This window comes from Carex rostrata, chromosome 31, assembly GCF_964058835.1.
Source record: "Carex rostrata chromosome 31, lpCarRost1.2, whole genome shotgun sequence".
Lineage (NCBI taxonomy): Eukaryota > Viridiplantae > Streptophyta > Magnoliopsida > Poales > Cyperaceae > Carex > Carex rostrata.
In genome coordinates, this window is record NC_135948.1 from 3,967,197 (window position 1) to 3,991,384 (window position 24,188).

Below are 24,188 nucleotides of genomic sequence, written 5' to 3' on the forward strand. Positions count from 1 at the left end.
GGGAAGTCACACAAGCTACTCAAGAACAAGAGAAACACTCAATAGATCACTCTAACCTAATCTAATTAGAGATTAGTGAAGTGGGTTTGAGGATGTTTGAGATTGATTGAGAGATATTGAAGTTTTAAGCTCAATCAACAATGGTGGAACCAAGCTCACAGAAAATCACCTCTTTTGCAATTAGGGACGGCTAGGGTTGAGTGGGGAAGAGACCTCACTGCTTTATTTATAGAGACAGCTCCAGAAAGAGAAAATTGAGCTAAAACGTTACAACGTTTTCTCTTATAATGTGATTTTAGGTTTTCAATTTTCTGACAGCTCAGCTAATCGATCCAAAACGTTACATAACGTTTTGCTCTGTAAAATCTTGATCAAAAACATGAATTGTTTGAAGGCTGAATTTAATTAAAATGTTACATAACGTTTTAAAACGTTACAGAAAATGTTATAACTTTTTAAAACATTACAGCACAATTTAGGTAAGATTAGAGTCCAACCCGGTACCTAAGTATAGATCTTTGCTTGAGGACAAGCAAGGTTTAAGCTTGGGGGAATTTGATATATCGTTATTAGACCTAATATTTCGACCAATTTTTGTACCAAAACCTGTATTTCAAACCACCAAATCATCTAGAATATGGTACTGCTGCCCTTTTTATTCTTATTTGCAGGAAACAGGCGAAATGGTGAAGTTCAAGGATCTTCATGCGAGTCGCGTTACTACTGACGCGGGTCGCATCGAACCTCAACGCAACCTCGGACGCAGCACTCATCAGCCCCTTGAAGAGACACAGGAACGCGGGTCGCATCAGCCTATTCCGGAAACAAATCAGAGAAGGAAACAGAGGCTCAATAAAGGAAAGGTCGGCCAAAAAGGCTATAACACGGGATTCCTTGCTACAAACAAGATTCATTCTGCATTCCAAAGGGCAAGAGACATATTTCTAAGGTTGGGACTTGACGGTTAGCTTGGAGACGAAGTCGAGAAGCGAAAAGACGAAAGTTTCTTCACGGATCTTCTTTATTTTCGGGTTTTGTCATGAACAATCTTTTCATAACTTGTTTTATTTGCTTTTTGATCATGTCTGAGTAGTTAATTTAGTTTATAGGGTTAAGATGTAGTCCGAAACTCTGTTTTTATATGCATGTTATTTGGATCTGAGTTGATATTTGTATTTATTTGCTTGAGTATTATTTTTATTGCTTGGTTGAAATTGATTGAATAATTCTTGATTGTCTACTGTTAGATGCTGTACACATCTTTCTAGTAATTTGGCCTTGATGTTTCTCTTAACCAGACCAAGTATTTGAGGTAGGTTTTTATAAGCCAAAAAGTAACCGAAAGGTGAAACTTTCCAATTATCGAAAGATAATGGATGCCTTTAGTAAACCTGACAAATAACTTAGGTTGAACACCATAAATGAAAGTTTAGAGTTTGAAACTTAAGAAGGTGAAATTGCACTTCCGTTACCAAGTTTATTAAGCCAACATATTAGAGTTGAGGTTTAGAAACATTAGGTACGGTCAGTAGAACCTTACACAAAGAAACAACAAAGAAACAGAGAGCATGCTGTATCATCCTCAAAGCCCACACAAGCCACGTCACACCTGACGCGGGTCGCATCACAAGGGTCGCTTCTGAAAGGAAGCGGGTCACGTGGCTGGTGTTGAGATGCAGAGTGAAAGATGAAATCAGAAATCCTGGAAACGCCTTTTTACATTTGATAAAAACCAAACTTTTAATTACTGCCATTTTTTTACTGCATTCAAATTTAGGAATTTAAACAAACAAAACCAACTTTTTCACACTTCTAGTAGCTAATTGATTTAAGTAGAGTCCAGTTGATATTTGAACCGTCCTGTGGATCGATACCCGATTTACTATACGATAGGATTGTGCACTTGCAGTCTTCATCGAAAGTATATTCGAGGTTTAAAAAGTACAGCTTGCTATACTGAAACTTTGTGATACACTTTTGTGCGAACAGGACCCTACAATCCCTTTTAGGATCGTAGCAGATTTATTTCCATTAGAAACACCCGTAGGTAGGGGTGCAATGATTCAAACCAAATCCACCATACCTTAGTTTGAGTTTGAATTTGAATAAGATTCGAATCGAACTGGTTTGATTTGTTTCGAATCAAATTAATTACGAACTACACATTTTTCGAATTGAAGTCAATCAAATTACGAACTACAAATTTTTTTGGCAACCCTAGTTATACCGGTAGTTTATGCATTAGTTTTCTTCTTGCGAAACAAAATTCACACGGTTTCTTTTTACCTTTCACGAATTCACACAAATGGATTGTGGGCCAATTCAAGATTCCCTTACCTTTTACGCTACTGGATTAATTAAAATCACAACATAGACCTAGTCAAAATGGAACTTATTTCATTGTTAATTTGTTACGCTGCTGAAACATTTTCTTATTATAAGTTACCATTATATTAACAATCTTGAGTTGTGATATAAGTTTGGTTCCTGCATTATTAAAAATTAATAGTTGAATTCATTAGTTGTATTATTTGAGATTCAAAACTAAATAGTTCGCGAATCAATTTCAAACGAATTATACCCAGTTTGAGTTTGATTTGAATAAGCTTATTCAAATCGAACTGATTTGATTTTTTTTAGAACAAACTAATTTCGAATCGAATTAAACTCAAATCAAACTCAAATCGAATCACAAACTACGAATTTTTTTGCCACTTCTACCAGTAGACTACTATTTAATTTATAAATTGACAAAAAGGAGGTGTGATATTGCACTCACCTCTCAAACATAGTTTTTCAATCGACTGCAGAGGGTTGAACTAATTGTTGTGCGCCACAAATATTTTTGTAAATTATAATATTTTTTTTTTGAAACCTTGACCTGTAAAGTATAATTTTGTTAATTAAAACGTAAAATACATCCATCGTTCTATATCCAAAATATCATCCAAACTATATCAACATCTACATCTAAACATCAACATCTAACAACACAAACAACTAAAACAACAAAAGAAACAAACCATATCCTTTAGTGGTAGACACCGATAACCTTCAGTATTGGCTGGCTAGCAACCAAAGGAAATGAGACATTTTTTTTTTCTATTCGGGTTGCGGGCGGAGAAGGCCGGATGTCGCAGTAGTGGGAGTGCAACAAGAGAGGAGAATCGACGACTAGGGCTATTGCTGCCAACTGTCCTTAGTTCTTCCAACAATTGTGAAGGAAGAGGTGCTGATAGACAAGAGAGATGACGACTAGGGCTATTATCGTTAACTTTCTATTTTCTTGACGGATATGTGCTAGAGTAGGGGGCAGGAACGAGTAGCGCTTGCTGGCAGCTATAATTTTTTGAAGAGAAAGCGGGGTGGACGAGAGTGAAAGAGGGCGAAGAAGAGAATGGAAAGGCAGAGAAAAAGAGGAGGAAGAGGAGGAAGATGAGAGGGTTATCGGTGCGGATCTCTTGCTCCCTCTATGGGGGAGCGGGAGGTGAGAACGGGGTTGAGGAGGCTTGCTGGCGGAGAAATGGGAGAAAGAAAATAGACTGAGCTGAGGAAGCTTTGCGGCGTAAATTATAATATCTTTTGGCCTTTATTCTCCGTAGAATAAAATTTCAAAATAATTTTAGTTACATAGTGATAATTTAAAATTAATTAGTTATCAATTTAAATTTCAAAATTCAAAATCCACCACCCATGCTAACTTGTCTGTGCATCAATTTTGATGCGGTGTAGATCAAGCTGGCACACCAAATTAGTGCGCTAATGCACGAATTGATTCTGCATATATTGTTAAATTACTTGTATTTGACCGAACTGGCGTTCCTTAATTACAAAATGCCTTATATATGGACATAAAATGTCAAATTGATTTTATTTACCAAAATAGTACGCAAAATATCTTATATATAAACTTTTTTTCGTGCGCTACCCCGGTTGACGCATCAATTGGTGTGCAAATCCAGCTGGCACATCAACTGGTACACAAATTAAACTTACGCACGCATGCATCAAGATCTGTTCACAAACTGAAGTTGCGTGGGGTGGTGTTCTTTTACTTTTGAAATTTAAGGTGTTAGTTAATAATTAATTTTGAATTTTTGCCGCGGTAACTAAAAAAATTTCGGAATAAAATTACAAAATACTGACTTATTCGGCTTTCTATTAATTTCTTGGCTAACTTTCTCCAAACGGGTCAAAACATCTAACTAATGAAAGATGCCTGACCCTAAGAAATATAGTTGTCATCCGTACATAGTCTTTCTATTATTTCTTTTTTTCCACTTGTTAGCTAATCTATTGACTTCACACGTGTGAATATAGGATATATGTTGCTGAATATGGATGGTCGTCGTTAATGAAAAAAAAAAATAGTAATACTAGTTGCTTTTGTTGCCTTACAAAGCTGACCCATTCATTTTGAAAAATCAAATTAGAACAGTTCGTTATAAAAGTTACGACAAGCATTTAAAGTGGGTTCACAAAGTTGTTGATTCATTATTGGCTCTTATTAAATGCTAAAAGAAAATTTGGATAAGTTTGCGGTCGATATTTTTTTCTTGTCAATTACTTAATTGTCATCAATAAATTTTCTGACCATTACTTGTAGACTGTAGTATTGTACTTGTACAGATGTGATTTGAGTTGGGAGGTGGTGCGTTCTCTTGATAAAAGTCCAGCTATATCAATTTTTTAGACTATGATGTTCTCCTCTCCAGTTGTTACAAACTGGACAGTGGGGGAACATCCATTTTCTTTTGCTTTATTTTATTCATTTTTTATCTGAATATCTAGCGTGTTGACTTATTATTATGCTGATTCAATCAAGTTGTTGACATTACCACTTTACCAGAAGGTTGGAAAAAAAATAATAAAATCTGTCTTACTAATTCATTTGACTTTCTCCTAGTTGCTAAAAGATTGTGACATGAGGTTGATATAGTAAATAGAGGAGGGTTCAAATGCATTTAAATTTTTGTGCACCCAAATGCATCCTATCCTTTTTCTTCGTTTTTAAAGTCTAAATAGTCAATCCGAACCGTTAGATGCGATCTACATATTAAGATGTGCTTGGAGACCAAATTTTACATTTTTTGGAATTTTTTTACTATTTATTAAGCCACTTTGAAAATCGCTGATCCAATGGTCCATAAAATGTAAAATCAGCGATTTTCAAAGTGGCTTAATAAATAGTAAAAAAATTCCAAAAAATGTAAAATTTGGTCTCTAAGCACATCTTAATATATAGATTGCATCTAACGGTTCGGATTGACCATTCAGACTTTGAAAACAGAGAAAAAAGATTTGAAAAATAGAGTGCATTTGGGTGCATAAAAATTTGAGTACATTTGAACCCGATTTTTTTATTTATATCCAAAAATTAAATTAAATTTCAAAAACTAACCGAACCGGCTGTCAAATTTTAAATCTACCCAAACCGGTTAACCGTTAACCGGACCAAATTTCCGGTTAACGGTTAACCGGACCCTTTGAAATGGTTCGGTTAACCGTTAACCGGACCCAAACCATGGGTCCGGTTAACGGTTAACGGTTAACCGGATTCGTTGGTTCGCTGAACCGTTAACCGAACCCAATTTTTTTTTTTTTTTTTTTTTTTTTTTTTAAACAGAAAATTTTAATTTTTTTTTTTCTATTAAAAATATACATGAAAATTCGTATTTAGATTTATCAAATTAACACCAAAAATTTTTGTAAATCAAATATGAAATTTAAAATTATAGAAAAATACACATACACATACACATACACATACACATATACATATACATATACATATACATATACATAAATAATATACGGTTACCATTTTTTTTTTTTTTTTTAAAACAGAAAATTTTAAATTTTTTTATTTTTCTATTGAAAATATACATGAAAATTCCTATTTAGATTTATCAAATTTACACCAAAATTTTTTGTAAATCAAATATGAAATTTAAAATTATAGAAAAATACACATACACATACACATACACATACACATACACATACACATACACATACACATACACATACACATACACATACACATACACATATACATATACATATACATATACATAAATAATATACGGTTACCAATTTTTTTTTTTTTTTACTTTTTTTTAAAACAGAAAATTTTAAATTTTTTTATTTTTCTATTGAAAATATACATGAAAATTCGTATTTAGATTTATCAAATTTACACCAAAAAGTTTTGTAAATCAAATATGAAATTTAAAATTATAGAAAAATACACATACACATACACATATACATATACATATACATAAATAATATACGGTTACCAATTTTTTTTTTTTTTTTTTTTTTACTTTTTTTACTTTTTTTAAAACAGAAAATTTTAATATTTTTTTTTTCTATTGAAAATATACATGAAAATTCGTATTTAGATTTATTAAAAAAATTTTAAAAAAAAGTAAAAAAAAAAAAAAAATTGGTAACCGTATATTATTTATGTATATGTATATGTGTATGTGTATGTGTATGTGTATGTGTATTTTTCTATAATTTTAAATTTCATATTTGATTTACAAAAATTTTTGGTGTAAATTTGATAAATCTAAATACGAATTTTCATGTATATTTTCAATAGAAAAATAAAAAAATTTAAAATTTTCTGTTTTAAAAAAAAGTAAAAAAAAAAAAAAAAAAAAATATTTGGGTTCGGTTAACGGTTCAGCGAACCAACGAATCCAGTTTACCGTTAACCGGACCCATGGTTTGGGTCCGGTTAACCGTTAACCGGAAATTTGGTCCGGTTAACCGTTAACCGGAAATTTGGTCCGGTTAACGGTTAACCGGTTTGGGTAGATTTAAAATTTGACAGCCGGTTCGGTTAGTTTTTGAAATTTAATTTAATTTTTGGATATAAATAAAAAAATCGGCATTTGAACCCTCCTCTAGTAAATATATGTGAGCAGAACTCTTCCAGTGCAATATCTAGGTGATTAATTTACTCGAAAACAAACAATAATCACCTATAAAGTTATGCTTTTTTTTCTTTTTTTTTTCCTTATGATAAAGTTGAATAATTAGTCACAAAATTGAAAGAATGTCTAGTCAAACTGTCGAAGGCGAAATTTTACACAAAAGTCCATTTATTGGCGTAGGTTTTTTTTTTCTTAAAATTTTTAGTGCCATGAAATGTGATGTGAATATTTAATGAAGAACTGTTACATATAATAAGTTCTTACTCTTCAAATTCTTCACCCTTGTTTTCACCCAATTTTTTTCAAAAATTAAATAGATAAATACGTTATCTGTAATAAGTGTGAATCATGCAATAACAAAATATGCATTATATAATAGTTCAGTGTATATTTTAAGAACATTTTGATTTTTGAACATTGAATGTGCAATGTCTTTTTTTTTTTTTTTTTTTTAAGTTTGGTGGTGACTACTAAGATCATTGAATGTGTAATTTCAATATTTTTAAAATCATTATATATTATGTAATAATCTAAGTTAATCATTCGTTTTAACTAACTATATATTTTGAAATATTTAATGCTGAATGTGAATGTTTAAGACGATTAACTGTATTTTCTAAAATATTGAATATATTTAATAATTACTTTTAAACTAATATAATTAATATTGGACATTATGTAATAATGAAATGTGTATTTTATAATCATTAAGTACATATTTTAAGATAATAAAAAGATTCATACGAAACATTTGTGAATGAGTTAACAGAAATTGTTGTCTTGCTTGCGGACTGCGGAGGAATGTCATTTTTTCCTTTTTAATTTATATATATATATATATATATATATATATATATATATATAGAGTTAGGCTGGGGTGCTATGGATAGCATAGTGGCCTCTATGCTATGGCTCAATATTCGAGTTTTCAAAATCCAAACGGTCGATCCGAACCGTTCATCTTATTCTCCATATTAATATCTGCTTGGAGACCAAATTTTATAATTTTATGAATTTTTTTACTATTTATTAAGCCACTTTGAAAATCGCTAATCCAACGGTTTTACTGTTTTGTGCAGCCACCGTTGGATCAACAATTTTGTAAAATACTTAATAAATAGTAAAAAAATTCAGAAAAATGTAAAATTTGGTCTCCAAGCAGATATTAATATGGAGAATAAGATGAACGGTTCGGATCGACCGTTTGGATTTTAAAAACTCAAATATTGAGCCGTAGCATAGAGGCCTCTATGCTATCCATAGCACCCCAGCCTAACTCTATATATATATATTTATATATATATAGAGATTGGCTAAGATCAAAGTGGTAGTTCCTGAGCTTTGGTGCTACCAATTCGTTTTTTAATTTTTAAAGTTCAAAATGTCGATCCGAACCGTTCAAGTTGTTCTCCATATTAAATTGTGCTTGGAGACCAAATTTTACATTTTTCTGAATTTTTTTACTATTTATTAAGCCACTTTGAAAACAGCTGATCCAACGGTGGCTTCTGATTTTACTGTTTTGTTAAGCCACCGTTGGATCAGCGATTTTCAAAGTGGTTTAATAAATAGTAAAAAAATTCAGAAAAATGTAAAATTTGGTCTCCAAACACAATTTAATATGGAGAACAACTTGAACGGTTCGGATCAATGTTTTGAACTTTAAAAATTAAAAAATGAATTGGTAGCACCAAAGCACAGGAACTACCACTTTGATCTTAGCCAACCTATATATATATATTATTGTTTTTGTTGCGTGAATACGTTAACAATTGACCAAGTTCTTAATGTACTTTTTTTTCTCTTTTTGAAATAAGTCCCAGATGTACGGTATAGGTAAATATATGTGCTAAATAGAGAGTAGAACCGAAGATGTTTGGTGAGCTTAATTTTAAAATTTATTAAATTAGTTTTAAAGTAATAAATTTAAACTGTTGAAACCGATTTACTCCACGAGTGATGAATTTACATGTAAAGTTTTAGAAATTTGAATTAATTTTGTATAAAGTTAAGTGGTCAAAAAGTATTAAAAAATAAATACACCAAAACTAATTTATAAACATTTTAATTTTCGTCTGCTTAACTTTGTACTAAAATAATTTAAAAACTTAAAATCTTTGCATATAAGTTCACCACTTATGAAATAGATGAATTTTAACAGCTTAAATTTATAGTTTAAAATCGATATCATATATTTTAAAGTTAAACTTACAAACACCTTAATAAGCTTAAGAACATCCTGATTTTACTCAAGGTAATTATATGAGCCTAAATAGATATATACATAAAGGCGACAATTAAACGTCCGTTCTATAACGCCATGTTGAACAAGTTGACCTTGATCGATAATCTATAGAAAGAAGGTCACATAAATTAATCTATCATTTTGTCCCAACTTTCTGATGTTGTGATGGGCTCCCTTGACCAAGTTCCATTATTATCGGACCAGTTCAACTTGACTCCAATTCTACTGTGGCACTTCTATGTATAGCGGTCTATGTGGCTACTTACTCTCTGAAATTGAATGCATGTTGCAGATTTCATACTTTTTAAGCTTCTTAAAATCTATCCATTAGACTATAGTTAAAAGTGTGTATCTTTTAATTTTTATATGTTATTTTATAATAAGGAAAAGTACGAACAAAATCTCATAATAGTTTTAACTATTAAGATATCTACTATTTAATTCTCTATTAAAAAAATTTACAAGTTCGTTATTTTTTTTGCTTCCATTAATTTTAACATAACTAATTTAATTCCATTAATTTTAACATAACTAATTTAAATTAATATATATATTTAACCACTACACCTCTTATCATTTTAAGTTATGTTAAAACAACTATATTTTAATATCTAACTTTTTTTTAAAAATAAATTAAGAATTGAAACCATAGTAGTAGCAGCAGCACAACAATATCAAATATAACCGATGACAAAAAATTTAAGTCGAATCGTTTATTATAATTTTTTTTTATCAAATTTAACTTTTGTTCAAATCGGACGTAATGAACAGTGTTGTAACAAACGTCCGTTTAGGCGATTAATCGGCTTATTAGTCTTTGGCGTTGAACAAACCGTCATGGATTTTTCTAACTAATCGACCGATTATTCCTAATTATTCTCAATTAATCGCTTAATGGTACCCTGTCCGCCCAACAAGCACATACCGTTATTTAAAATACTAATTCTAAAAAAGACACTAAAATTAATGTCTAAATTCTGAAACAATCCAGATCTACTTGGACAGTTTTATAAATTACATACTCCCTAATCCCTACCCAGAGCAGCCGCAAGCCCGCAACCAAGGATTTAGGTACATGGTTAGCCATACAGAAATCTGCCACACAAAAAAAAAAAAAAATGTACAAGCCGACTGCACTTCTTTGACTTTTCCAATTAAGACCAAGTTGATGATGTCTGTTGCTCCTTGCTATACTAGTAGATACCTCTCTGCTCTGTTTTGTTCATACCTACAACAGAGGCAAAATAAAAAAATCTCCGTATTGTCTTGTGGGAAAAATCTAAAGAAAGGAAACTAATCAGGTCCTAGCAAGAGCAGTTCAGTTTCCCTCTTTGTGCTAAATTGAACTGAAAAGACAGCTTTTCTCGAATTTTAAGATAAGAGTCATGCCACGAAGGGAGTTGCTTCTCTTCTTGCTTCTGTGCATAGCTGTTGTTCCTCCTGGTTATTCCTATACAGATCCAGCAGATGGTACTCAATCATCCTTCTATTTGCTTTACTTTTTTTTGTCCTTTGCTTTTGTTAAATTAGTTATTTATTATAACTGGGTGTGTTTTTTTTTTTAAAGGTTATATAACTGTGTGTTTGTTGTGTTTATTGGACACAGGCACGTCACATGTTTGTTGAAATGTCCAAATGAATTTAATTTAAGAATTTTTTTTTTCCTGAGCTTCTCTGTTTCACCCATATAGGTTAGATTGATTCACAGTCTACTGTGTATCCATGTTGGTACTAAACACGATCGGTACCATACCAGGAAAATAAACCAAATAAAATTAGAAAAGAAAAGACAAAAAAACACATGTATTGAACCAATATGTATGCGGATTCCTAACCTGACTATGGCCTAATGCTTGGTGTAAGTTATTAAGGGCCTGTTCGGCAGACCCTTTGGGAAAGGAAATTGGTATGGGCTGTGCAAAAATTGAACTGATTTTTACTGTTCACGTGGGAAAAAAAAATTCCGTCCACGTGAATTTTTGTTTTCCCACGTGAACAGTGACGTTGAGGAAGTTGGCCGAACAGGCCCTAAATTTGAACTTTCATGTAAATATAATTTAATATTTGTAATTATCTTCTGTGTTATTATATTCTTTTCAATTTTTATTTCAGTTGCCACCCTAAATTCTTTGAAGAAGCAATGGAAGAATGTACCAAGTAACTGGAAGAACTCTGATCCATGTGGGGCCAGCTGGGTAGGAATAGTTTGCAATAATTCCAGAGTTACTAATTTGTATGTGCAACTAAATTATTTTTTTGTTTAATTAAAGAAAATTCTCACTTTTATCAATTTAATAATCAACTTGTTGTCTATTTATGATGATCCAGAACTCTGTTTAACATGAATATTGAAGGAACCCTAAGCGAGAAAATTGGCAATCTGACACAACTCCGGCTACTGTAAGTTTTATTTTTATTTTTTTCTCACATGGCTACTAAAATACGTGCATATTTGTATTCATCTCTATTATGCAATTGCAAGCAAATTTTGGATACACATTTTGAGGAATGGCTTAAACTATTACTAACTATTCATATGCAAAAAAATAAAAATAAAAGGAATGTAAAATTGGATTCAGAACTAATAGATGTATTGAAATGCAGGGACCTTTCATCAAATGTGAAACTTGAGGGGACACTTCCTAGGACTCTCGGTAACTTGATTCACCTAACTAGTCTGTAAGTTTTAATAATCCAATGTTTTGTCTGAATATTTATTAACTAGTTTATTCACCACAGGTTGAATCTTATCAATTGATTTTCCATTTACTATTTTGCAGGAGATTAGTTAATTGCAGTTTCTCCGGGGAAATTCCAGATGTATTAGGAAATCTAGCAAATCTCACCTACCTGTATGGATTATATTTCTTCGTTTAATTTTCGTAGTTAATCTATCATTTTGTTTTTGGGTTATTCTAATATAATCCTACAAAAAGACAGACCCTTTGAAAAGTATCCGAACTATAAACTTTCTCAATGCACAGAACAAAAATACAAAAAGAACCAAGAAGAGGGGTAATTTTGGGATTCTTTTCAAGAGAGAAGTATAAAGCCTAAAACTATCACTCTTTGCAGTTCAATTTGGGTTTCTTCAAGAGGTTGTAAGGAGGAGAAATTACCGATTTAACTTTTCTTTCTACAACTTGTGAACAATTATTTTAATGGTTACTTCATTGTATTTCCTTCTGATATTTCTCAAGGGCTTTGAATGTGAACAATTTTAATGGAAGACTTCCCCCTTCATTGGGTAAACTTTCCAAATTGACATGGTTAGACCTGGCTGACAATCAACTAAGTGGGCCGCTTCCTATCTCAACAAAAGATGGCTCTGGCTTGGATCAGCTTCTCAAAGCAGAACACTTGTCAGTCTCCTTTGTTTGAATATTCATTATGTTTTCATGAATTGGGTCCCATATTTCTTCTTTTCTTTTATTTTACATTTATAATATATATATATTTTTTTTTGTGATATTTAGCCATCTCAACCAGAATAACTTCACGGGTGAAATTCCAGATATCTTCAGGGGTAATATGCTTCTAAGACACTTGTAAGACAATAAATGTGCCTCTTCAGTATTTTCTTTCCTTGCAAGTGGATTATTTTAAGTAGCATGCATGCCTAAATAAAGTCTCATGGAAGATTCCTTAAAATTGCATATAATAAAACAAACTTCCAAAATGAGAACTTCATGGAAGTTAGGATGTAGGTATTTTGAATTAAGTTATTTTTTATTTGATCTGCAATTTACTGTTATAACCTTTCTGTTTGTTTCAAACTTTTGCCAAAAGGAATAAAAATAAAGAAGAATGATATTTTCTGGTATTTTTTGTGCATTACTGATCAAGTTCTTTCCTTCTGTCTTATGTATAGACTTCTTGACAGAAACCAATTAGTGGGGCCGATCCCAGAATCCATTGGACTTGTTCAAAAACTTGAGGTTATGTAAGTACTCCACTTTGTACTTTATTTTTTATATTCTATTTGAAAATTTTAATTTATCATTGCTCATCTATTGCAGTTGCCTTGCTAACAACCATCTCAATGAATCAGTTCCTTCTTCCATCAGCAACCTTACACAACTCTATCTTCTGTAAGTAAAGTGGTGTTCAGTAACTAATTATATAGTGAACAAAGGATTGTTCTACCAGCTAATAACTATGTGTATCTTAGCCTAGTTTGTCCATTTTTACTATATATATTTAAATGTAACCACACAATTTAAGCATACATTAAGTTGTTGTTAGTCCATCAAATCTCAAGTGAGGAAAAAGTCAAACTTAAAATAAAAACATAGTAAATTAAAATAGGTAATTTCTTAATTAGCCAAAAGAACCTGAGTGATAACCCCCCTTTGTATGTGATTTCTTAATACACGGCATATAATAATTCTTCTTGTTTGAATGGCTTTCAGAAATCTGGCAAACAACAGTCTTACAGGACTGCTTCCAAATCTGACTACACTGACTAACCTCAGTTTCCTGTAAGGACAACAGAATTCTATGTACCAACAGTGTTATTCAAATACACTTGCTTTACTTAATACCTACGGAGTAACTTGTTATATTCTATCATTCCTATAGTGATCTGAGTAACAACCAATTTGAACGGTCTGAAGCTCCGGCATGGCTTTCTAATTTGCAAAATTTACAAACTCTGTAAGCCAATCGAAATCTCTCTCTCAACTCTCTCCTCCACCCTCCCCCTCCCCCTCCCTGTGTTTTGCGTGCAAATTAGAGATTGACTGAACTGAGATGCATATTTCAATAAATAATATACAGGGCAATAGAGTCTGGACAGCTTTATGGTCAAATCCCACAAAGGCTATTTAACTTTACAAATCTACAAGAAGTGTAAGTTTCTTCCAAACTTTCACTCTCAATTACAGACACCTGGAGATTCGTCTGACAAAATGACTGTTTTTTCTTATTTCAGGAAATTAAAGAATAATTTGTTAAATGGTACATTCGACATGGGGAATAATGTGAATGTGAAAAATCTCAGTATGGTGGACCTAGAATTCAATAATATAACCTCAGTAACACTTTCTTCCAGCTACAACAACAGTCTAAAGTAAAAAATCTCTCTATTTTACAGAAAACATGGATTATTTATACTAGAAGATAACTTATTTTAAATGTGAGAATATTGCATTTACCACATTATTATTTTTCATCTAGTGTTTATATGCCAAGGAGAATTTAAGACTTCTGTTATTTGGGTACAAAATTATGAATTACTTCAATTCCCCTTCTTGTGAAAAACGTTTTAGAGAAACCAGGAGTCATTCAATAAGACAAAATGTAAGAATTGGAGGATAATATGTTGGGATTTGATTAAAGGGCACGTAGGGGTAAAATCTACCTCCAGCTCTTGCACAATATGGTGCCTTTTGCAAATACCAAATGTGGTAAATTTTGATAAGCAGTAGGTGCTTTTGCATAAATCCCTTTTTTCATCAGCCTCATATCTTTATTTTACGATGTGTTTCTGAGTAAATTTTACAAGTTATCTGATAGCATCTATCTCTTAGTGATAATCCCCCCAGTTCACACTATGGGCCTTCAGTATTCTGATTTGTATCATTTTGGTCAATACCATCATTTTTCATTAAAGATGTATAAATTCCTAGTCAACACAGTGTGGAATTGAATTATTGGCGAGGATGTAGTTCACTGAAATATAAGTAATTCCCTATTATCAATTTGTTTTTTTTAACTGAAAAATGTTGCTGGCAAAAAAATTGGTTGAAAAGTTTATGAATCAGAACTTCGAAAATTTTGTCCATCCAAAATGAAATGGGCTAAGAACCAATCTAATATACTTTATTTTCTCAATTAATGTGGTTTTGTAACTTTCAGGCTTAAGGGAAATCCAGTGTGTAGCAACCCACATCTCGCAAATACAGTCTACTGCTTAGACGTGCTTGAAAACTCAGCCAAGGAAAATCTCAGTCTGAGCACCTGTTCAAACCCATTTAACGTGTTTTTAGTTTTTAGGGCACCTTTTTTCAGTGATCCATCTGGTCACATCAGCGAACTTGAAGAAAGCGTCACCAGCACAGTCAAGTCCTGTACACCGAACAATTTGAACATCCAAAATTATTATTTTGATGACAATGCTTACTTATGGGTCCAAATCAATATCTGTCCTATTGGCCAGAGTTACTTCAACCAAAGTGATGTAATAAAGTGCTTCAACTTGAATAGTCAGAATTATTCAACTCCGAGGGAATATGGACCATATTATTCCACTGCAGAGCCATACAATATTTCGTCAAGAGGTATCCATATTTTGTACATCTTGGAACAATTATGTTCAAACTGGCTAGAGTAGTTGTCAGTTGTTTTATTGCATAATATACAAATTTAACAAACTATCTGTTAACAGCATGGAAGTACATAATTGGTGTAGCCATTGGTTGTGCTCTCCTTGCGGTTTTGCTAGTTTTATTGGGCATTTATGCGGTTCGGCAAAAGAAACGAGCCCAAAGAGAAAAACTCAGGAATGACCCATTTGGTAATGGTTTATTCAAACTTGAATTTTCTTTCACCACATTTTTTTTTTTCTCTTATTCCAGAAAATTTACTCTAGCTGAAAGAAAAAGAAATTGAGACTTGTTTATTTTTATTTTGGACATTTCAGCCTCATGGAAATCAGGGGAAGAAAGTGGAGAAGCACCAAAACTAAGTGGAGCAAAAGCCTTCACCTATGATGAACTAAAGATGTATACCAACAGCTTCAAAGACATAAATATTATTGGATCTGGGGGTTACGGAAAGGTAAATCTAATGTTGAGGCTAATTTAGAGAAACATTTGCAGGTTGCAGTTAAGTTGAACAGCCTTTATATGTTCAGTTTGGTTTTATCGTTTTTTTTTCTTTACTACTATTCAAATAAATTTTCATTTGCCCGTGCAATACCCCAAAATATCATAAATGAACTTCGAAGAGATCATTTTGCCGATCCTATAGAACAAAAGAAATGCTGTGTATTTATTATTAAATAAGTAATCACATTCTTTGTGCCACACTTTTCATAATTTACTCCAGTAGAAACCCAAACTACCTCTTTCTTGACTGTTATTTATAGTTCTTTACACATACGAGGCACATTAGTTTGGTAAGCAATTGTTTTATGAAAGGATATAATAGGATTATTATGATAATGTACTGTGTGGTATCTGATATTCTGATGTTCATCATTCTTCATGATATTCACAGTATTTTGTAGACTCTGCACATAAAAATACATACTTTAGTTTCACATTTTATGTTATTTTTCCTGGTACTTTTTGGTTTTCTCTTTTGCAACTGACCCCTAATTGGCTACAAGGATTCAATGAGACAAAACGTAAAAGAAAAGATACATTGATATGACCATCAAATATAGCACAAGCCCTGATGCAAAAATATAAACAACATCAACTGAAAATAAATTTGGGTTTTCCTACTACAGGAAGCATCTTGTCACACTAAACATCTATTCTAAAATCTGTTTTTTTTTATACACTAAACAGGTGTATAGAGGAATGCTTCCGGATAAACAACTAGTTGCAATAAAGAGGTCAAAAGAAGGTTCAATGCAAGGTGGTCTTGAGTTTAAAACTGAAATCGAACTACTCTCCCGTGTACACCACAAAAACCTAGTGGGACTTGTTGGTTTTTGCTTTGACAAGGGAGAGAGAATGCTTGTCTATGAATATATATGCAACGGAACTCTCAGAGATTCCCTTTCAGGTACTGATACAAAATATGAGCATTAGAGAACAACTAAAGATTTCAATTCTGACTAAAATTGCATAATAAGTGTTGCATAATAGGTTGCAATTAAGAAATTAGTTTGAAGCCATGCGTTGGTAATATGAGAAGAAGGAAGCCGATACTATTTTCTTTTCATTCTTTCCAGGAGCAAGTGGCATACAATTAAATTGGAGCAAGAGACTTAAAATAGCTGTTGATTCAGCAACAGGCTTGGCTTATCTGCATGACCATGCAAATCCCCCGATTATACATAGAGATGTGAAGTCGACAAATATATTATTAGACGAGAATTTAACCGCTAAAGTTTCAGATTTTGGCCTCTCTTTGTTTGTTTCAAACAGTGAAATAGGCCATGCCACCACCCATGTCAAAGGAACCCTGGTAAATCTTTCTTTCTATTTATTTTGCAAATGATTTCTTGCACTAGGAGAGCCTAATAGTATCTCCTATATTATTGAAAATCTGGTTCTTATCTCTCCATGCACCTTGTTTCGGTGTTTTTCAAACTACTTAAAATACCCCTTTCGTATTCACAACAATAATTGAGGTGTTTCCAAAAGGGACCTGACCGTGTTTTTATAAGTTTTAAGAAGGGGTACTTCCTTTTTTGGAAGGATATCCTGGATGTCTGGACACATGTTGCATTCTACATTGAAATTCTTTGAGTTTTTTTTTTTTTTTTTTTTTTTTTTTTTAGATGCAAAATAATATATTTTGGAAAATTCAAAAAAATTAGGGGCATTAACTCTCAACTATATCTCATGCAGGGCTATCTCGATCCAGAATACTACATGACCCAGCAACTCACTGGTAAAAGTGACGTGTACAGCTTTGGTGTGGTCTTGCTAGAACTAATAACTGCCCAACCTCCACTCAAAGACCAGAAGTACATTGTAAGAGAAGTAAAAGTTGCCTATAACAAACAAGACAAACAATACCTGGGCCTAAAAGACTTGATTGATCCTATTCTTATAAATAAGAATGAAAATCTAGTCGGATTAGACCGTTTCATGGATCTGGCATTGCAATGTGTAGAAGAAGAGGCTAGTATGCGACCCATGATGACTGATATTGTGAAGGAAATAGAGGATATTATGCAATATGCTGGGTTCAAAATTAATTCAGGATTGAGTGTTTGGGATAAAAAAAATCTAGTTCAAAGGTACTCTATGGATGTTTCGTCCTCTTCTGGGAGCCGAGGAAACATCAATAGCAGCGATTTCAAGTATAGTGGGGGTTTTCCTTCACCGTGGAAGTTAAACAGTTCATAGTTAAAGAACATTTCCCCAGCTCTTGTCAGATATAGTCGGTGACCGACTGTCGGTCTCTTGTGTTATTATTTAGCAAGGATTGTACAGAGATTAGGCGAGATTGTTCTTGTGGTATAGTTTTTTGTGTATATAATTGAGCGCATGTTCTTTCAGTATGAGAAAAATGTGCTGTATGTATAAAATTAAATTTGTTATATGAAATAGTAACTTAGACTAAACCAAAATTTATTTTGATATCTTTTCTAGTATCTTTTGTGGCCCAGCTATCCTTATATGATGTTACAAAATGCAACCAACACAATTGCTTTATATTGAGCCGAAAGAACCTCGTAAAATACGGGTGCGGATATCGACAGGAAAAAAAAATGAATCAAGTAGAGCATCACCGAAAGACTCTCTTTTTAGTAGGATTAAAATTGCACGTTGGTTTTTTTTTTTCACATCGTTATCTTTAAAAAATAAAGTTCAAATAATCAATTCAAATCGCTTAACATAATTTTCATATTAAAATGTAATTAGAGATCAAAATTTATATTTTTTGAAATTTTTGTACTATTTTTTAGATAGATACAAATCATTATTTTTAGATAATTTTTAACCATCTAAAACAATGATTTTGTACCTATCTAAATAATAGTAATCAAATTTAAAAATATGTAAAATTTGATTTCCAAACACATTTTAATATGAAAATCAAGTTAAACAGTCTAGATATTAAAAATAGAGATAAGAATGTAAAGTGTCATTGGAAAATAAAACTAATAATGTATGTTAACCCTATTCTTTCCGTCTTTCGTTTTCAAAAAGACAAATTTACCCTATATATTTAATTAATTAGGAGTGAGCTTTAGGGGTGCACAAAAAATTCGAGATTCGTGATTTGATTCGAGTTCGATTCGAAAAAGTTCGAAAAAAATTCGATTCGAAAGTAGTTCGGTTCGAAATTAATTCAAACTAGTTCGATTTGAAATTAATTTAATTTCGAATTCGAACCAATGCAAGTTCGATTCGATGACTTCGCGAATTATTTTTGGTTCGATTCATTTGCAGCCAGTTCTGACAATAGTTTGTATTAGGCGTGGGGAGATCTTTGCTTCGTTTGCAGCCCAGATTAAAAGAAGTCCATCTCAACCTTGATGGGAACCCCAAAGCATACTCCCTAAGCATTAATAGGCATCTGATTGAGTTTGGTCCTGTTAAGATTAATCTGGACTGTCTACTTTTTTAAATTGTACCTCACGTACTGGAGGGGATACAACTCGCTTTTTCTACAATTCCTGTATGCATTAATATCAAAGCAATCCGTACGCTATTTCTCTTCGTCTTCTTCGTCGTTTCGTCTAAAGAAAAGAGAGAACAACAATGGCGAAAAGGTCGGCCGACGAGATCAAAATTGAGATCTATGAAAAAGGAAAGAAAGCTTTGGAAAAATCGGCTAAACCAGTTTGAATTGCTCTCAATTTCAAACATATTTCGAATCAAATCGAACTAGTTCGAATTATACCGAACCAAATTCGAACTGGCCTTTTAGATTTGAAATCTATTTCAATTTCGAACTCAGTTCGGTTCGAAATAATTTCGAATTCGAATTCGAACTAGACCCAATTCGATTCGATTCGGTTCGTTTGCAGCCCTAGTGAGCTTCACTAGAATAAAAACAAAAATCTTTCCTTAATTTTAAGATTCTATAAATGTGATTCGGGCTGCACGAAGTGCTTGTTTAATACCTTGTACAAGTATTATTATTATTTTTTTAAACCTTTTTTTCCCTGATCATAATACCGACATTTTTATTGATATCTAACTTAAAATACAAATAATCAAATCTATCCAGGTTTCGAAATTTTTATTAAAAATATCCAAACCGTAATTTCATGGTTTGAATTAAAAATTCCAAACCTTCAAATAATTTCATAGTTTGAGAAAAAAAATTTAGACCAATGGATGAAATTCAAATTTTTAGATATATATTATTTTTGACCGGAGACTTTGAAAGTTTAATTGCTGATAGTCCTAAATTATTTTTTATTACAAAAAAGTATAATTAGATATATTTTATTTTATTTTGTGGTTATTTTTCACCGAAGACTCTAGAAGTTTAATCGTCGATAGCCCTAAATTAATTTTTATTACAAAGAAGTCCAATTAGATATATATATATATATATATATATATATAGAGTTAGGCTGGGGTGCTATGGATAGCATAGTGGCCTCTATGCTACAGCTCAATATTCGAGTTTTCAAAATCCAAACGGTCGATCCGAACCGTTCATCTTATTCTCCATATTAATATCTGCTTGGAGACCAAATTTTATAATTTTCTGAATTTTTTTACTATTTATTAAGCCACTTTGAAAATCGCTAATCCAACGGTTTTACTGTTTTGTGCAGCCACCGTTGGATCAACAATTTTGTAAAATACTTAATAAATAGTAAAAAAATTCAGAAAAATGTAAAATTTGGTCTCCAAGCAGATATTAATATGGAGAATAAGATGAACGGTTCGGATCGACCGTTTGGATTTTGAAAACTCGAATATTGAGCCGTAGCATAGAGGCCACTATGCTATCCATAGCACCCCAGCCTAACTCATATATATATATATATATATATATACATATAGAGATAGGCTAATGTGCTTCCGGTAGCATATGGGCCGAAGTGCTACCGGTCCAAATTTGAAATTTTAAAATCCAAAAAGTCTATCTGAACCGTTCATCTTGTTCTCCATATTAATATGTGCTTGGAGACCAAATTTTACATTTTTCTGAAATTTTTTACTATTTATTAAGCCACTTTGAAAATCGCTGATCCAACGGTGGCTTAACAAAACAGTAAAACCGTTGGATCAATGATTTTCAAAGTGGCTTAATAAATAGTAAAAAATTTCAGAAAAATGTAAAATTTGGTCTCCAAGCACATATTAATATGGAGAACAAGATGAACGGTTCAGATCGACTTTTTGGATTTTGAAATTTCAAATTTGGACCGGTAGCATTTCGGCCCATATGCTACCGGAAGCACATTAGCCTATCTCTCTCTCTCTATATATATAGAGGAGGGATCAAGTTACAACATTTTTTGAGTTACAACAAGTTACAACAAGCATTTTGTACATTTTGAAAGTCCAAATTGTCGATCCAAACCGTTAGATGTGATCTCTACAATAAAATGTGCTTGGAGACCAAATTTTATATTTTTGGAATTTTTTTACTATTTATTAAGATGGGTACAAAATTCAATGGTCTGAATTTGACTAGTTTTTGTACCCATCTTAATAAATAGTAAAAAAATTCCAAAAAATGTAAAATTTGGTCTCCAAGCACATTTTATTGTAGAGATCACATCTAACGGTTTGGATCGACGATTTGGACTTTCAAAATGTAAAAAAAACTTGTTGTAACTTGTTGTAACTCAAAAAATGTTGTAACTTGATCCCTCCTCATATATATATATAGATGGGCTATGGTGCATTGCAATGCATGGAGGGGTTTGTGCATTGGAACATAAATCTAAAATTCAAAATTCAAATGACCGATCCAAACCGTTCATCTTGTTCTCCATATTAATATGTGCTTGGAGACCAAATTTTACATTTTTCTGAATTTTTTTACTATTTATTAAGTATTTTACAAAATTGTTGATCCAACGGTGGCTTAACAAAACAGTAAAATCAGCAGCCACTGTTAGATCAACAATTTTGTAAAATACTTAATAAATAGTAAAAAAATTCAGAAAAATGTAAAATTTGGTCTCCGAGCACATATTAATATGGAGAACAAGATGAACAGTTTGGATCGACCATTTGGATTTTGAATTTTAGATTTATGGTCCAATGCACAAACCCCTCCATGCATTGCAATGCACCATAGCCCATCTCTCTCTCTCTCTCTCTCTATATATATATATATTTATTTATTTTGTGGTTATTTTTTACCGAAAATCCTAGAAGTTTAATTGCCGATAGCTATATCTAAATTATTTTTTATTATAACGAAGTCCAATTAGATATATGTATTATTTTATTTTGAGGTTATTTTTTTATTGAAGACTCTAGAAGTTTAATCGCCGATAGCCCTAAATTAATTTTTATTACAAAGAAGTCTAATTAGATATATTTTATTTTATTTTATGGTTATTTTTTCCCGAAGACCCTAGAAGTTTAATTGCAGCTTTTAGGCCCAACCTATACATGAAGTTGGTCATGACAGCCCACACAATTTGGGATCACGTGTCACTAGCTGTACCCTTTCTTTTTGGGTAATAGGAAAGCGGCGCCGACGAGGTTGCTCTACTCGGAGACGTAGACATTTTAAGGCGAACTCCGTTATCATTCCGAATGTCAAAATTTATCTAAACTCTTCTCTATTTACTTTATTTTATACACACCTGTTTAACTTGTTAGTTTAGAGGGTTTACTCGAAAAATGCAAAAGAATTTTAAACCTCCCTCTAAGTTTTGTTAGGGACTACAGTTGTATCTTACATATTGCTTAGACTCCAATCATTCCTAGATGCTCCTAGACTCCTAGATAGAAAGAGAAGATATCTTTGGAACCTTTCGGTTATTTCATTGATCTAGGTTTATTTTCTTAAGTGAGAAGAATGAAGTGCATAGAGACTAAGTAAGAGGGTGCTATCTTGTATGGTTGTATCTTTCTCTTATCTCTCCATTGTAAATATGTTGTTTCGCGGCTAAGTTCATTCTTAGGGTTTGACAGTAAATCTTGTTACTCATGATGTTTTGATATATTTTATTTGGTCTTTATTTAGTCTTTTGTTGTTCGATTGCTTCCGTGTTTTATGTTCATTCTTACTTAATTTCATTTGCTAGTCTAGTCTGCCATGGTGATGGCCACACTTAGAAAGATATACACCACTGAGCTAACCGAGTTAGGATAAGGAGAATAAAAATACTAGATTAGTAATAGAGACCTTAGCATGAGATATCGTTAGTTGGACCAACAAAAATATACATAGGAGTCTTGGCATTTGCAGCGAATGTCGCAGTGTCTTGCCTCACCATGAGGACACCCAATAGAACCAGGAAGTAGGGCGAAAAACATAGTTAAGTGAAGTCTGGAATCTTTGGGCTAATCACAGAACTACTTTCATCAATTATGACAAGCCTTAACTGGATCTCTTGATAAGTAGGGTGGCTATGTCAATTCGAAAGCGGTAGTCACTAAATTGAATTAAAAACCTTTAAACAATATATGAAAACCAGACATCGAATGAGATCTTATTAAAATATATTGAGTAGCAATGGTAATCCAAAACCCTAAGAATTCACATCACTATCTTATTTATTTTATTTACCTTTAATTTTTGCCAAACCTAAAGATCAAACCAAATACTCTCAATTTCTAGATTTCGTCTAGGCTTTCAAAAAGTTGAGATCTGATCATTCAAGACTCCAAACAGTATTCCATATGGATTGACACCCGATCATACTACTCGATAAAATTATGCGCTTATAATCTAACTAGTATATAAAACTGAATTATAAATTTTATTAGCTAACATGATTTTCCTCATCCACTATTAGCTTCAACAAATGCAAGTGCCCCTACACAATGTGCACTCTTTTCAGCCTCAATGGAAAATGATGAGGTCAGGGAATATGAACGTTTTGTCGATGGATCATGGCTTGAAGGAGGTTCCGTATCCTCTAAGGTATATATCTGACTCAACACAATTGAAACGGACGGCCCAAATTTACTCTCAGCCGGTCCTTGCTCGGGATGACAGAGGGGACAGTATTATTTGTGCTTTGCAGGGTTCTAAATAGCTAGCTATAGCGGCGCTATAGCTTTTCCGGACCATAAACGCTAAGCTATGAGATAAAATTGCGCTAACTCAGCTACGACCGCTATAGATATAATAGCTGACCGCTATTACCGCTATATGAGATCCGCTATAGCTACATGGTTTTTTTTTTGCAATTTATATGGACTTATGTA

At 32.4% G+C, this 24,188-nt stretch overlaps 1 protein-coding gene across 1 annotated transcript; it reads left to right on the plus strand.

Moving 5' to 3' along the window:
• Positions 1–10,415: 10,415 nt before the first annotated feature.
• On the plus strand, positions 10,416–18,472 carry LOC144547322 (leucine-rich repeat receptor protein kinase HPCA1-like). The gene is made up of 19 exons (XM_078295935.1): positions 10,416–10,662; positions 11,305–11,425; positions 11,521–11,592; positions 11,797–11,871; positions 11,973–12,044; positions 12,393–12,554; positions 12,669–12,740; positions 13,064–13,135; positions 13,212–13,283; positions 13,605–13,673; positions 13,774–13,848; positions 13,972–14,043; positions 14,126–14,263; positions 15,052–15,473; positions 15,581–15,709; positions 15,836–15,972; positions 16,710–16,929; positions 17,099–17,334; positions 17,721–18,472. The coding sequence occupies exons 1-19, from the start codon at positions 10,578–10,580 to the stop codon at positions 18,222–18,224; spliced, it is 2,805 nt and encodes a 934-aa protein (XP_078152061.1). The 5' UTR covers positions 10,416–10,577; the 3' UTR covers positions 18,225–18,472.
• Positions 18,473–24,188: the final 5,716 nt, after the last annotated feature.